General features: G+C 52.0%; 1 protein-coding gene across 2 annotated transcripts; it reads right to left on the bottom strand.

The window, feature by feature from the left end:
• Positions 1 to 9,781: 9,781 nt before the first annotated feature.
• On the bottom strand, positions 9,782 to 12,310 carry ATP5MC1 (ATP synthase membrane subunit c locus 1). 2 transcript variants are annotated; one of them, XM_062174774.1, is made up of 5 exons: positions 12,251 to 12,310; positions 11,628 to 11,675; positions 10,777 to 10,854; positions 10,276 to 10,454; positions 9,782 to 10,003 (listed from the first exon to the last, which is right to left on the bottom strand). In XM_062174774.1, exons 2-5 carry the CDS (start codon positions 11,664 to 11,666, stop codon positions 9,889 to 9,891), a joined length of 411 nt encoding a protein of 136 aa, XP_062030758.1. In that variant the 5' UTR covers positions 11,667 to 11,675; positions 12,251 to 12,310; the 3' UTR covers positions 9,782 to 9,888. The 2 variants fall into 2 exon arrangements, with proteins under 2 accessions (XP_062030758.1, XP_062030757.1); XM_062174773.1 differs by having other exon boundaries at positions 12,181 to 12,270.
• Between the last annotated feature and the right edge of the window lie 1,368 nt (positions 12,311 to 13,678).

Genomic DNA, 13,678 nt, shown 5'->3' with positions numbered 1-13,678 from the left:
CACTAGGCCACAGTGCCAGCCCCTATCCTGGTACTTTATATCCTTTCAACAACCCATGCAGTAAGAACTATTATCAGTTTGTTCTGACACCCACACAGGGTCATGGTGGGCGGAGCTGAGGCTGTCAAGCAGCCAACCACTGTGTGGCACTGACACCACTAGAACCACACTTGTGTTGTTTTACCTGGTGCTAAGTAAGTTCCTATGGTACCTGTGCCCCACCCTGCCCCCTGTAACACACACACCCTTGGGGCTATAGACCATGTGTTAGCATTAAATCCTGCACAGGACTTGGCACAACTTAGGTACCTGACGCAAAGGGAAATTATTCAATGTAATATTGTGTATGCATTTCGTATTTTGTTGGTATAGTGTTCATTACTATAATAAAGATGTTAGACCATGTATCAAAGGGCATAAAGAAACTGGTCACAAGGGTTGCCTCCAGATTGATTGCTGACAAGGTGGACTAAAGGGTTTTCTACTTTTTGAAGGATTTTTTTTTAAGATTTCTTTGTTTGAAAGGGAGTTGCAGAGACAGAGGGAAAGAGATATTATTATTTATTTATTTATTTGAAAGAGTTATACAGAGAGAGAGAGGTTGGTCTTCCATCCATTGGCCTACTCCCCAATTGGCCACAACGGCCGGAGCTGCGCTGATCTGAAGTCGGGAGCCAGGAGTTTCTTCTGGGTCTCCCACATAGGTGCAGGGACCCAAGGCCTTGGGCCATTTTCAACTGCTTTCCCAGGCCATAGCAGATAGCTGGATCAGAAGTGGAGCAGCCGGGTCTTGAAGCGGCGCCCACATGGGATGCCGGCACTGCAGGCGGTGACCTTACCCGCTATGCCACAGTACTGGCCCCAGAGAGAGCTTCCATTCTCTGATTCACTTCCCAAATGACTGCAACAGCCAGGCTTAAGCTAGGAGCCTGGAACTTCATCCGGTTCTCCCCCGCTGGGCAGTAGCAGGGGCCCAAGCACTCAGATCATCTTCCACTGCTTTCCCCGGGCACATCAGCAGGGAGCTGGATCAGAAGTGGAGCAGCCGGGACTTGAACTGGCACTCATAAGAGATACCAGCATCATAGGCAGCAGCTTAACCTGCTGTACCACAATGCTGACCCTGACCTTCTCTTCTTGAATGTTAATGTTGTGCATCCATTGTCTATCCAGACTATGTTTTACTCACTTTTAAAAGATTTGAGAATTTTACTTGGGTGTTTTTTTTAGTGAGGTGGTCAATGGTCCACTTCCTGGGTACCTCACACAGAACCCCCACAGCCAGAGACTTCAGAGGCCCAAAGATGGCCCGTGGTGAGAGGGGATTCCTCATCGCTTCTCCTGCTCAGGACTGGGCTGTAACCAGTGCAGTCTGGTAGTGCTGGGCCAGGATCCGAAAACTTACCTTAGATTCAGAACAGGGAGCTCCAGTTTCTGGTCTGTGGCACATCCTTAACTTCTTTGAAGCCCAGTTCTGCACCCAGAGGCTGGTGGAAGTCGCTGCCTCTCCGGGTGTTTCTGGCATTGCTAGAAGTACTTCTGTAAGCGGCAGGCAGGGAGCAACAGCGGGCACCACAGTGGCCCAGCTGCCTTCTCTCCTCCAGGCCTTTGCTGCTGTGCTCTCTCTACCCACAGTGCTCCTTGGCTGTGCCAGGGGAAATCCTCACTTTTTAACCCTCTCTGAACCTCTGTTCCTCACCAGTAAAGCTGGGAAAATGATAGTAGCTACTAAGAAGAGGTAATGTGCTAATGAGTGTGCACAATGACTGGCTACAGTAAATGTTCACTTGTTATTATTCTTATTATTCTTACTCATCCTACAAAGCTGGCTGGGCTATTACTTTCTCTGCTAAGCCCTAACACTTCCAGTATATTATTAGTATTATTATTGTTAATTAGTCATTTTTAATTACTCCCTCTGGTTCTCATGGCTGATTATTCATACCTCTATTATAGCAGTGCTACCTTTTAGTGGCTTGGTTACTCAACTGTCAACCACTAGATATGACTTCCCTTAGGGCAAGAAGCGTGGGGCATCTATCTTCGTGGCTCTGGGCTCTGACATTCAGCGGATGCTGCAGGAATGGTGACAAGTGGAAATGAGGACACAGTAGCCAGTTGCCTTTCCCCTGGACAAAGACCTTGAAGCTTTTACCACCTCCCCAGATATGCCTGGTTTCTTTTGAAAGAGCTGAGACAAGCTTTCATAAAGAATCTGCAAGTCGGTGGGGCCAGCACTGTGGCACAGCAGGTTAACACCTTTTCCTGAAGTGCTGGCATCCCATATGGGTGCTGGTTCGAGTCCCGGCTGTTCCACTTCTGATTCAGCTCTCTGCTATGGCCTGGGAAAGCAGTGGAGGATGACCCAAGACCTTGGGTCCTTTTACCCCCGTGGGAGACCCAGGGGAAACTCCTGGTTCCTGGCTTCGGATCGGCGCAGCTCAGGCCACTGCAGCCATTTGGGGAGTGAACCATTGGATGTAGGACCCCTCTGTCTCTTTCTGCCTCTCCTCTCTCTGTGTAACTCTTTCAAATTAATAAATAATTTTTTTTGGCTGGCACCGCGGCTCACAAGGCTAATCCTCCGCCTGCGGTGCCGACACCCCAGGTTCTAGTCCCGGTTGGGGCGCCGGATTCTGTCCCGGTTGCTCCTCTTCCAGTCCAGCTCTCTGCTGTGGCCCGGGAGTGCAGTGGAGGATGGCTCAAGTCCTTTGGCCCTGCACCCGCATGGCAGACCAGGAGGAAGCACCTGGCTCCTAGCTTTGGATCAGCGCAGAATGCCGGCCGTAGCGGACATTTCGGGAGTGAACCAATGGAAGGAAGACCTTTCTCTCTGTCTCTCTCTCTCTCACTGTCTAACTCTGCCTGTCACAAAAATAATAGAATAAATAAAAAATATTTTTTAAAACAACTCTTTAAAAAAAAAAAAGAATCTGCAAGTCGGAGCATAAGCTGTCTGCGATGCTGGCATTCCATTATAGGTGGCCATTCGAGAGAAACGGAGAAAAAGGTCTTCCTTCCTGGCACCCATGTGGGATGCCGGTGCCGCAGGTGGAGGATTAACCAAGTGAGCCACGGTGGCGGCCCCGCCATTCCACTTCTGATCCAACTCCCTGCTAGTGTGCCTGGGAAAGCAGTGGAAGAGTGCCCAAGTCCTGGGGCCCTGCCACTCATGTGGGAGATAGAGTTCCTGGCTACTGGTTTCGGCTTGGCCTAGCCCTGCCTGTTGTGGCCATTCTTTTTTTTTTTTAATTATTTTACTTATTTATTTGCAAGGTAGAGTTACAGACAGTAACAGAGACAGAGAGAAAGGTCTTCCATCCACTGGTTCACTCCCCAGATGGATGCAATGGCTGGAGCTGGGCCAATCCAGAGCCAGGAACCAGGAGCCAGGAGCTTCTTCCTGGTCTCCCACGTGGGTGCAGAGGCCTAAGGACTTGTGCCATCTTCTACTGCTTTCCCAGCCCATAGCAGAGAGCTGGATCAGAAGAGGAGCAGCTGAGACTACAACCGGTGCCCATATGGGATGCCTGCAGTGCAGGCCGGGACTTTAACCCACTGCACCACAGCGCCGGCCCCCTGTCATGGCCATTTGGAGGGTGAACCTGCAGATGGAAAAGCTCTCCTCTCCCTTTCTCCCTGTAACTCTTTCTTATAAATTAATACATTTAACAGAAACTCTGCAACTCAAGGCCTGGAGCTGCAGGAGACCGCAGAGGCTTAAAGGAGCAGCTCACTGGCCTGCCGCAGAACGCTGGGAGGCGTCTATGCTGGGGGCGGGGCCAGGAGAACAAGCCAGCGCTGCCGTGTCTAGGGCTCACTGACTTTTCAAGGCAATACCCGGCTGCTTTCCCCGGACAGCATGGCCAGAAGGCAAGAGTGTACTTTCTGGAGTCACGCCAATGGCCTCCAGGGATGGTTGACACAACTGAGTGGTCTCCCTCTAGGATCCAAGCCTCTCTCCTCCTTCCCAGCACCAGCCTGCCTGGCACTGAGCCATCTCTCTGTGCAACAGAGCTTGCTCATGGCACCTAGCAAGTGTCCTCCCCCAAGGACAGGGGCTGGCATGTGTCCTGGAGTTCAGGTCACTGCTGTATCTCAGCCCGTTCTAAAAAGATACACCAGGAAGAGTCCTCTCCCTTTGCTCAACGTCCTGTGTCCAGCTGCCCGTGGGGGCAGTCCTTCCCCTCCAAGGCCCAGGCTTTTGTCTGGGCTCAATCCCAGGGAAATACTCCAGAGTGTCATAAATCCTGGACTGAAAGGGAAAACTGGAACTTAAGATTTTTTAAAAAGATTTATTTATTTATTTGAAAGTTAGAGTTACACAGAGAGAAGGAGAGGCAGAGAGAGAGGGAGAGAGGTCTTCCATCCACTGGTTCACTCTCCAATTAGCCAGAATGTCTGGAGCTGTGCTGATCCGAAGCCAAGAGCCAGGAGCTTCCCCTGGGTCTCCCACGCGGATGCAGGGGCCCAGGGACCTGGGCCATCTTCTACTGCTTTCCCAGCAGAGAGCTGGATTGGAAGTGGAGCAGCTGGGACTCAAATCGGTGCCCATAGAGGATGCTGGTACTGCAGGCTTTACCTGTTATGCGACAGCGCCGGCCCTGAACTTAATGATTGTTATGTGTAATAGCTATATTTGACAGTTTAACAATGTATTATGAGAGATCTATCATTAATACATCTTTTTTTAAAAAAGGATTTATTTACTTACTTGAAATGCAGAGCTATAGTGGGAGTGGGAGAGAGCAAGGGAGAGATCTTCCATCTGCTGGTTCACTCCCCAAATGACCAAAACCTCCAGGGCTCAGCCAGGCTGAAGCCAGGAGCCAGGAGCTTCTTCTGGGTCTCCCACATGGGTGCAGGGGCCCAGACACCCGGGCCGTCTTCTGCTGCCCTCCCAGGTGCATCAGCAGGGAGCTGGGTTAAAAGTGGAGCAGCCAGGGCCGGTACCATGCGCACTTGGTTAACCCTCCACCTGCTGCGCTGGCATCCCATATGGGCACTGGTTCTAGTCCCGGTTGCTCCACTTCCAATCCAGCTCTCTGCTATGGCCTGGGAAGGCAGTAGAAGATGGCCTAAGCACTTGGGCCCCTACACCTGCATGGGAGGTCAGGAAGAGGCACCTGGCTCCTGGCTTCGGATTGGCGCAGCTCTGGCAGTTGCTGCCATTTGGGGAGTGAACCAACGGATGGAAGACTTTCTCTCTGTCTCTCTCACTGTCTGTAACTCTACCTATCAAATAAATTAATAAAATCTTAAAAGAAAAAAAATGGAGCAGCCAGTACTCGAACTGGTACCCATATGGGATGCCAGCACTGCAGGTGGTGGCTTTAACCTTGTACACCACAGCACCGGCCCCCATTAATAAATTTATTACATGCACCTTATCAATGTATAACATTATTTGCATATATTATCTGTATTAGACTGTTTTGCTGCAAGCACACTACATTTTTTTAAAGTTAGTCACTTTCTTTAAATCTTTGTTTATTTATTTTTAAAAGTCAGAGTTACAGAGAGAGGAAGAGAGATCTTCCATCTGCTGGCCACTCCCTAAATGGCTGCAATGGCTAGAGCATGGCCAGGCTGAACCAGGAACCAGGAACTTCATCCACGTCTCCCACATGGGGACAGGAGCCCAAGAACCTGGGCCATCTTCTGCTTTCCCAGGCACATAGGTGGGGAATTGGATTGAAAGTAGAGTAGGCAGGACTTGAACCAGCAGTCATATGGGATGCCGGTGTTGCAGGTGGTAGCTTAATCCATTGAGCCACAATGCTAGCCCCATAACCAACACTCAGTTTTGAAATTTCTTTTAAGTAACTGAGGTGTTGTTTTTTGTTTTTTTTTTTTTAAGATTTTATTTATTTGACAGGTAGAGTTACAGGTAGTGAGAGGGAGAGACAGAGAGGTCTTCCATCTGCTGGTTCACTCCCCAAATGGCCGCAACAGCCAGAACTGGGCCAATCTGAAGTTAGGAGCCAGGAGTCTCCTCGTCTCCCACGTGGGTGCACCCAAGGACTTGGTCCCTCTTTTACTGCTACCCCAGGCCATAACACAGAGCTGGATCGGAAGTGGAGCAGCCGGGTCTCAAACTGGCGCCCATATGGGATGCCGGCACTGCAGGCGGTAGCCTTACCTGCTACGCCACAGCACTGGCCCCTAAAATTGCTCCTTATCCTCATTTTATAGAGGAGGAAATGAAGGCTCAGGGATGACAGCACCCAAGCTAGGAAGTGGCAGGACTGAGTTATACTTCTGTCTCCACCCCCAAGGCCATACTCTGCCACTGTGCTCAACTCGCACGGTCACCACCCCTCTGAAGAATAGAGAGTGGGCCCTCTCCCAAGAACAATGCATCTCTGTATCCAGTCAAAGACGTGAGGGGTAAACATTTGCTGTGGTGGTTAAGACACCACTTGGGACTCCAGCATCCTGTATCCAACTGCCTGGCTCTGCTTCAGATTCTAGCTTCCTGCGAACATGTACCCTGGGAGGCAGGAGTGAAGGCTTCCATAGTTGGGCCCCTGCTACCCATGTGGGATACCAGGAGCTCCTGGGTTCAGCCTGGCACGGGTCCAGCTATTGCTGGCATTTGGGGAATGAACCAGCGGCTGGAAGAGCTCTCTGTCTCTGCCACTCAAATAAAGTGAAAATCAAACATTTTGCATAAAGCAGAATGGTCCTTCCAAGAACCAGTCCACAGGCCTGTGGTAGAGCCTCAATGCCAAGGACCAACTAGCCTGCTCAGCTAGCATCCTCCCTGACCCTGGAGGACTCCGTGGGCTCACCATCGCATTTGCAATTCAATTCCAAGGCTGTTTGGTGTAAGCAGTTAAGACTCCCGGCATCCCACATCAGTTCTGGATTCGATTCCAGCTACCTGACAGTATACACCTTGGGGTGCAGCAGGTGAAGTGCCTGGGGTCCTGCCACCCTCATGGGAGACCAGGATTGAGTTCCAGGCTCCTGGCTTCAGCCTGGCTTAACCCTGGCAGTTGTGGACATTTGGGGAGTGAGCAAGTGTATAGATCTGTGCTTTTGCAAAAAACAAACTTCCAAAAACAAAAAACCAGTTTCCTAGAACTTCACTGGAAGATGTAACCACATTCCTTGGGGGATGTTCCTTGATTACCCCTGGAGGGTACTGACCTGGCCAGGAGGCCAGCGTGACATCCCAAAGGGTTACAGCCTTCCATTTGTGTAACAGCGTTACCAGTTAATCCACTGCTCCCTTGGCAGTACATTGGCTGCAAGTTCAACCTCAATGCCATTCCTTCTCTTTGGCCTGGAGGTTCCTGGGCTTCATTTCAGCTGCTATCATTGCTTTGCTGTGGGCAGCTTAGAAGGTGTTACTTAGGGAGAAGAGGCTGGCAAGCAGCAGCTTATGGCAGGCTTATATTTTTTAAAGATTAAAAAATATATATATTTATGGAGTTACAGACAGAGGGAGAGACAGAGAGAAAGGTCTTCCATCTGCTGGTTCACTTCCCAAATGGCTGCAGTGACCAGAGGTGGATCGATCCGAAGCCAGAAGCCAGAAGCCAGGAGCTTCTTCTGGGTGCTGAGGCCCAAGCACTTGAGCCATCTTCCACTGCTTTCCCAGGCCATAGCAGAGAGCTGGATTGGAAGAGGAGCAGCCAGGACAGGAACTGGCGCCCATATGGGATGCTGCACCACAAATGGAAGCTTAGCCTGCTACACAGTGCGGGACCCAGCAGATTGTTTTTTGTTTTTTTTTTTTTTTAAGATTAATTTATTTATTTGAAAGGCAGTTACACAGAGGAGAGGAAGAGAGAGGTCTTTCATCTGCTGGTTCACTCCCCAATTGGCCACAATGGATGGGCTGTACAGATCTGAAGCCAGGAGCTTCCTCCAGGTCTTCCCATGTGGTTGTAGGGGCCCAAGGGCTTGGGCCATCTTCCACTGCTTTCCTGGGCCATAGCAGAGAGCTGGACCGGAAGTGGAGCAGCCAGAACCGGTGCTCATATGGGATGCCGGCACTGTAGGCAGCGGCTTTTACCCACTACACCACAGCCTCACCCCACAGACTGGTCTTTAATAGTGTGACCTTGCCACCCAGCCAGGGGACAGTTGGTAGGATCTGACATTGTCAGCGTTTGTTGGTACTTGGGGGCAGCTGGTGGGAAGAGGCTAGGGATCCCCGTCCCCCCCACACTGCCCAAGAGGGCCTCTGCACAGCTGTGAATTCTCTGGGCCCTGATATACCGAGGCTGAGAAATCGTGTGGTAGAAAGGCCTTGACTGTTGCAAGTCAGGACTTGGATTGGAACCTTGGCTTGCTGTCTGACCTTGGGCAAGTCATGGAACTTTGTCAGAACCGTAGCTAGGTCAGCATAATGATAAGAACACAGAGCCTGGAGTTTTGAATCCAGGTTTCCCCAACCATGCAGAATGCCTCCCTGGTTCCTTCCTGGAAAACGACTTCCTAGGGATGCTGGACGTTCACCGTGGGACATGCTTAGCCCGTGCCTGACACACGAGTGCTCGAATGTTGACCTATGTTGTTACAACTGACAGCAGCCGCCTTGCCTTTTTCCTCTTGGAACTTGGCACAGAGCTCCAGTACCTACCTGATAGCACAGTATTGTTCACTGTTGTTTCTTCCCTGCCCATGCCCAGCCGGCCAGCACCTGTTACCTCTTTCCCTCCCCAAGGCCCTCAGGAAGACGTGCAGCCCCTCAGCAGCTGCGTGACTGTCTACATTCTACATAGCCCTTCTCCGGATGTTTTAACTAACCCACGCTGCTAGTGCCTTTCCACTGGAAGGAGTTCTAACAGTAATGAGGAATGTTCTCGGTGTCGCTGTGTCACAGAAGTTTTTGCAGTAAATTGAGGTAGAAGGTTTTCCCCACATGGGGCCCACTTCACGTAAGTTAATATTCCTTTGGAAACCATCCAATCTGAGACAGACCATGCCCCCCAGACCCACGGCTGGCTTGCTCCAGCCAGGGCTTAGAAGAGCAGTTGGTGCTGACCTGTCCGTTTAGCTGTCTTACCTGGGTTATCAGTTCCATGTTAGCCAAGCAGGGAGACCCTGGGCAGAGACTGACCACGAGGAAGATGCTACGCGAAGCCCTCTGGGCAATCTCTTACTTGGCACAACTCTCAGAAGCACCCTTTTTATCCTCAGCAACACAAAGATTACAAATCCTCCAAGAACAGGGATTGTGTACCTTATCTGCTTTATTTGAGAACACTCAGACACTATGAAAATGAAACAAGTGGGGCTACATACGGGCGAGCAGAGGCCTCTCTCCACCTTTAACTTGTACAACTTCTTTGGGACTAATTTTCCCTATCTACGCCTCCTTAATTGTTGGGTGATAAAAATGGAAACAGATGGCACGACAGGGCAGTCATAGGTTTAGAATCCCCTATTCTGCCACCTTCCAGCTCTGTGACCTTGGAGGAGTCATTTTGCCTCCTTAAGTTCTGGGTTGCTCCTTTGCCAACAATGAAGAGCAGTCCTTATAACTCACTGGGTGGTGGAGATAACAAATCTCCAAACACCTGCTACAGCGCTTAGTGCAAATGAAGCCCCTCAACAATGTCACACATCCCTGCAGTGGAGCTGATGAACAGCCCCAAAGATCACCACGTAGACAAGTCCACCTCCCTCCTGGGAGAGGAAGGGGCCCTCCCTGTCCCTGCCATCCTAGCCGTGCTCCTGCTCAGCCTGAGGACTGGCTGACCCGGTCCACATCACACGTTCCCACCAAGGCCCTCCCCAAGGTCAAAGGACAGAGGCACGGGCATGTGGGTGTAGAGAAACGTCGTTTAATGGTAAAGTTCAGCGCACTCCAGCACCAGGATCGGCATGGAGTCCAACCAGCAGGAACAGGTCGGCAACTCCCATGGAGCCTCACATGGCGAAGAGGATGAGGAAGGCGACCATCAAACAGAAGAGCCCCATGGCCTCGGACAGCGCAAAGCCCAGAATGGCATAGGAGAAGAGCTGCTGCTTGAGAGACGGGTTCCTGCCGGGGACAGAGATCCATGCCAGCCCGGGGACAGGAAGGGCTCAGGGCACAGGAGGCGGGGGGAGTGGGGTGTCTGCCGACTGGGAGAGGGCCTAGCCTGTCCCCCTCCTGGGGACCGGGACAAGTGAGCCCCGAGTGGACACACTTTTTAAAATTCTGATGCAGAGGTTGCTGGAGAAAAGCAGGAGGTGGATGAAATCAACCTGAAGGCTCCGCCTCCACAGGGTGGGACTGACAGTGGGCGACGCTTTAGGCCACCCCAAACTGACCTGGCATAGCCAATGATCAAGCTGCCGAACACTGTGCCAATGCCAGCTCCTGAGCCAGCCACACCGACTGTGGCGGCCCCAGCACCGATGAACTTGGCCGCCGTGTCGATGTCCCGGGAGACAACGCTGGTCTGGAATTCCCGCCGGGCGACCTGGAGTGGGGAGCTGCTGCAGGAAGGCTAGCAGGAAGTGAAGGGAGGCGAGACAGCAGGAGACAGTGAGGCTCCAGGGCAGGTGGCCGACTCCAGGCTCTCACCCCACCCACCACCGCTCTGAAACCACTGGCAAGCCATTGAGTACAGAGCCATGGGTGGCCTGGAATTAGCCTGTTTTCAGACGGAGCTAGGGAAATCGTGTGGGTTAGGCAAACCTCACTTTTGCAAGTTTCTCAGCCTACACTGTTCACCTCCAGGCCCTCAAACTATTAGGAATACCACAGGTTCTCCAGTGCACCTCCCACTTAAACCTGGGGAGATTCTTGAAAGGGCCGCACTTCCTTACCTGTTTAGGCAAGTCCTCTGGCCTGCTCAGGAAGGAGGCAGACACAGGCCTGAGTAGGCCCCTGGTACAACAGCGGACCTGGAAAATTCGGAAGGCACATCCCTCCACATTAGGCAAGAAAATAAATCCCGATTGCAGAGTTTTTGTCAAAACTGACCACAACATCACAAACAGAAAAAGTCTGGCATATTTCAAGGTCAACACATTTATTCCTGCTTCTACTACAACTTAGGCCTGGTACAGCCAGCAGTGGCAACTGTCACCATTCAAACCGCCCACCTAAGAGGCACAGACTCAAATCAGTTTCCCAGAATGGAACAGGAATCCACACTAATATCAAACCAGGTGCAGATCACCAAAGGCATGGGGGGATGGGCTGGGGTAAGGTCGGCTAGGATACAGCTACACACCCTGAGTGGAGTGGGGCACTCCACTCTGAAATATTCTGCTCAACACTAGAATCACCTGGAAAGTCCTTAAAAAAAAAAAAAAAAAAATCCCAAAAAACATATGCCTGGTCTCCACCCTCACTCCCAGGGCCCAGTGATCTAGGGTGCAGCCTGAGCATCAGCTTTTCAAAAGCTTCCCGGATGAGTCCAACGTGCAGCCAAGGTTGAGAACCACCCTTAGCAGGCCCCCAAGCCACACCGGGGGGTAAAGGTCAGATCCACACTCCCTGACAGCATTCCAGAGCCAAGAGAGCTTGGTTTACAGCCCCATGCAAACAGGGGTTACCTGCATCACAGCCTACAGCCTCCCCCCAAGCCCAAGGACACCCCCACGTCAAAGCCGCTCTCCATTCATTCATCCCGCATGCCTGACGCCCACACCGCAGCGGCCCCGCAGCTTACCAGAGCCGGAGAAATGAGTAGCGACCCGGTGGCCTGCATTGTTTCAGTCTATAGGGGGAAAAAAAAAAAAAGCAATTGGTGACATCGAGAGCCTGGCTGTTTGCTCACAGTGCGACCTTCGGTCGTCCCCTTCGACCCGCTCTGCCTCCCTCGACCACTCCCTTCCTTGCACCGAGTCCCAGAGAGGAGGGCATTAGAGGTCAGAGGGGCAGCGCGGGCTCCCGGGTCCTCCGCTGTCTGCGCGGCGGCTGTGCACAGGGAAAGCCACGAGATCGGAAGTAAAGGAAGGAGGCCCAAGCCCCAGGAGGGCAGTGTGGCGAAAGGGGCAGATCTCCCGGGAAGACTGCAGGCAGACAGCGGGCAGATGCTGCGGTCTCCTGCCCACCTGACACCGCTGTCCTCCACCCGCCCCAGCCGGGGCAGTTAGTCTCATTACCGTTGGTCATTTAATACGAGTGGATGAGGCTACAGCCTCCCCTGCCTCTCCCAGCCCTGGGGGAAATACCGTCCAGCCCACGAGCCTGCCGGCCGCTGGCTCCCGGCCCCGAGTCACCTGCACTCCCACTGCCCCGCAGCCCCTGCTCGGCCCACGGCGCTCGCCCCGCTCAAGGTGACTGACTCACCTCTCAGCGTTAGCCCTTGGTCGCAGCGACAAGCTCCCCCACCCACGTGTCCCGGGCTCCTTCCATTCTCATTGGCCGCAATCCTCGCGCGTTCCCATTGGGCAGCGTCATCGACTCCTCCTTCCTTATTGGTGTTCCTCAGCTCCTTCCTCTCTCTCCACAGGAGCTTCGTGGCAATCCCCGCCTCCATGCGGGTAAAGGCGGAGTTTCCCTCCGAGGTCTGGGCTACGATTGGTCGATCCCTGAAACGCTGGACCATAGAGTCGGCGGAACTCAGGGGTTCCCCCAGCTCCCGCACAAAATGGCGACCAAGGTGGAAGCTGAAGAAAAAAGGCGTGGGAGAGATGACCGGACGCCTGACGCAGACAGACACATGACCTTGGCCCGGAGCCTCCATTCGGGCGCTCAGACCCCGGGGCGCGCTGCATGTTGGGATTTGTAGTCAGGTGGGAGTCCCCAAGGACAGCGGAGATCCCGCGAGACGCTGCTCCCCTGGCGGGAGAGCCGACGCCTTTGCCGCAGTTCCCACTCTGGTGACTGGCGGCAGGCCCTGCTTCCGCCACGGGGAATGAGGGTTCCCCAGTGGCCGGCGTGCCTCTGTGGGGCTCTGCCGGTGTTCAGCCGCCGCGGGCTGCGGGCCCGACGTCATGTTTTAAAATGTACTTGGTATAACTGTGAAAAGAGCATCCTAAGGATGAAACAATAACCCGAGAGAGTAATCAGAGCAAAGGATGGGAACAGGCCTCACTAAGGAAGAAGTGTGAATCGCAGGAAAAAATATTCCGCATCTGACTACGAGGACCAGAAGTTTAAACCCATTTCGCTCTTACTGAAAGAACGGGATTCTTGCTAACACAAGCCAGGGAGTCTGCTGCAACTGCTGGTGAAAGTATGAATTAGAAAACCTTCCTTGAAAGCAGTTTGGCAAGATTTATTCAAAGGCCTCGAATGAGCCATCCCCTTTGACCTAGCGGTGCTTGAGTAATTGAGAGCGTTTAAGCTCTCCACCCTCTTTGCCCCAGTAATTTCACTTCTAGGAATCTACCCTGAAGAAATGATCAGAAATGCAAGGATTCTGTTAAAAGGAAGCGCCTTGCAGAATTTATTGAAATTGGAAACAAGTAAATGTCCCAGCGATGGTAAATGGTTAAATACATGGCTGTGTCTTGGTGAAATAAGCAGAAACAACACATGAAGTAAAACCATGTGTGTGAACTTTCCTACTGAGAGACTCTGCTGTAGGACATGGAAAACGCAAAACCATGTAAGGCACTGTGGAAAATACAGGCGGAGAAAGATTAGAAGAAAATAAAAAAATATTAATAGTTTACTATGGGTGACGTAAGGGTGACTCATTTTATGAGTATGTATTAAATTTATTGTAGAAAAACACTTAAAAGTACACTAATCTGGTAAGGCAGACTCTGG

This window comes from Lepus europaeus, chromosome 18, assembly GCF_033115175.1.
Source record: "Lepus europaeus isolate LE1 chromosome 18, mLepTim1.pri, whole genome shotgun sequence".
NCBI lineage: Eukaryota > Metazoa > Chordata > Mammalia > Lagomorpha > Leporidae > Lepus > Lepus europaeus.
The sequence above is the reverse complement of the archived record's forward strand: the minus strand, read 5'-3'. Positions and strand labels throughout refer to the sequence as shown.

Coding starts and splice junctions, on each gene's coding strand:
- ATP5MC1 (XM_062174774.1), bottom strand. CDS start 11,666: ATGCAGGCCACCGGGTCGCTACTCATTTCTCCGGCTCTG. Junction 10,455..10,776: donor CAGAGGACTTGCCTAAACAG/GTAAGGAAGTGC, acceptor ACTTCCTGCTAG/CCTTCCTGCAGCAGCTCCCC. Junction 10,004..10,275: donor TTGATCATTGGCTATGCCAG/GTCAGTTTGGGG, acceptor TGTCCCCGGCAG/GAACCCGTCTCTCAAGCAGC.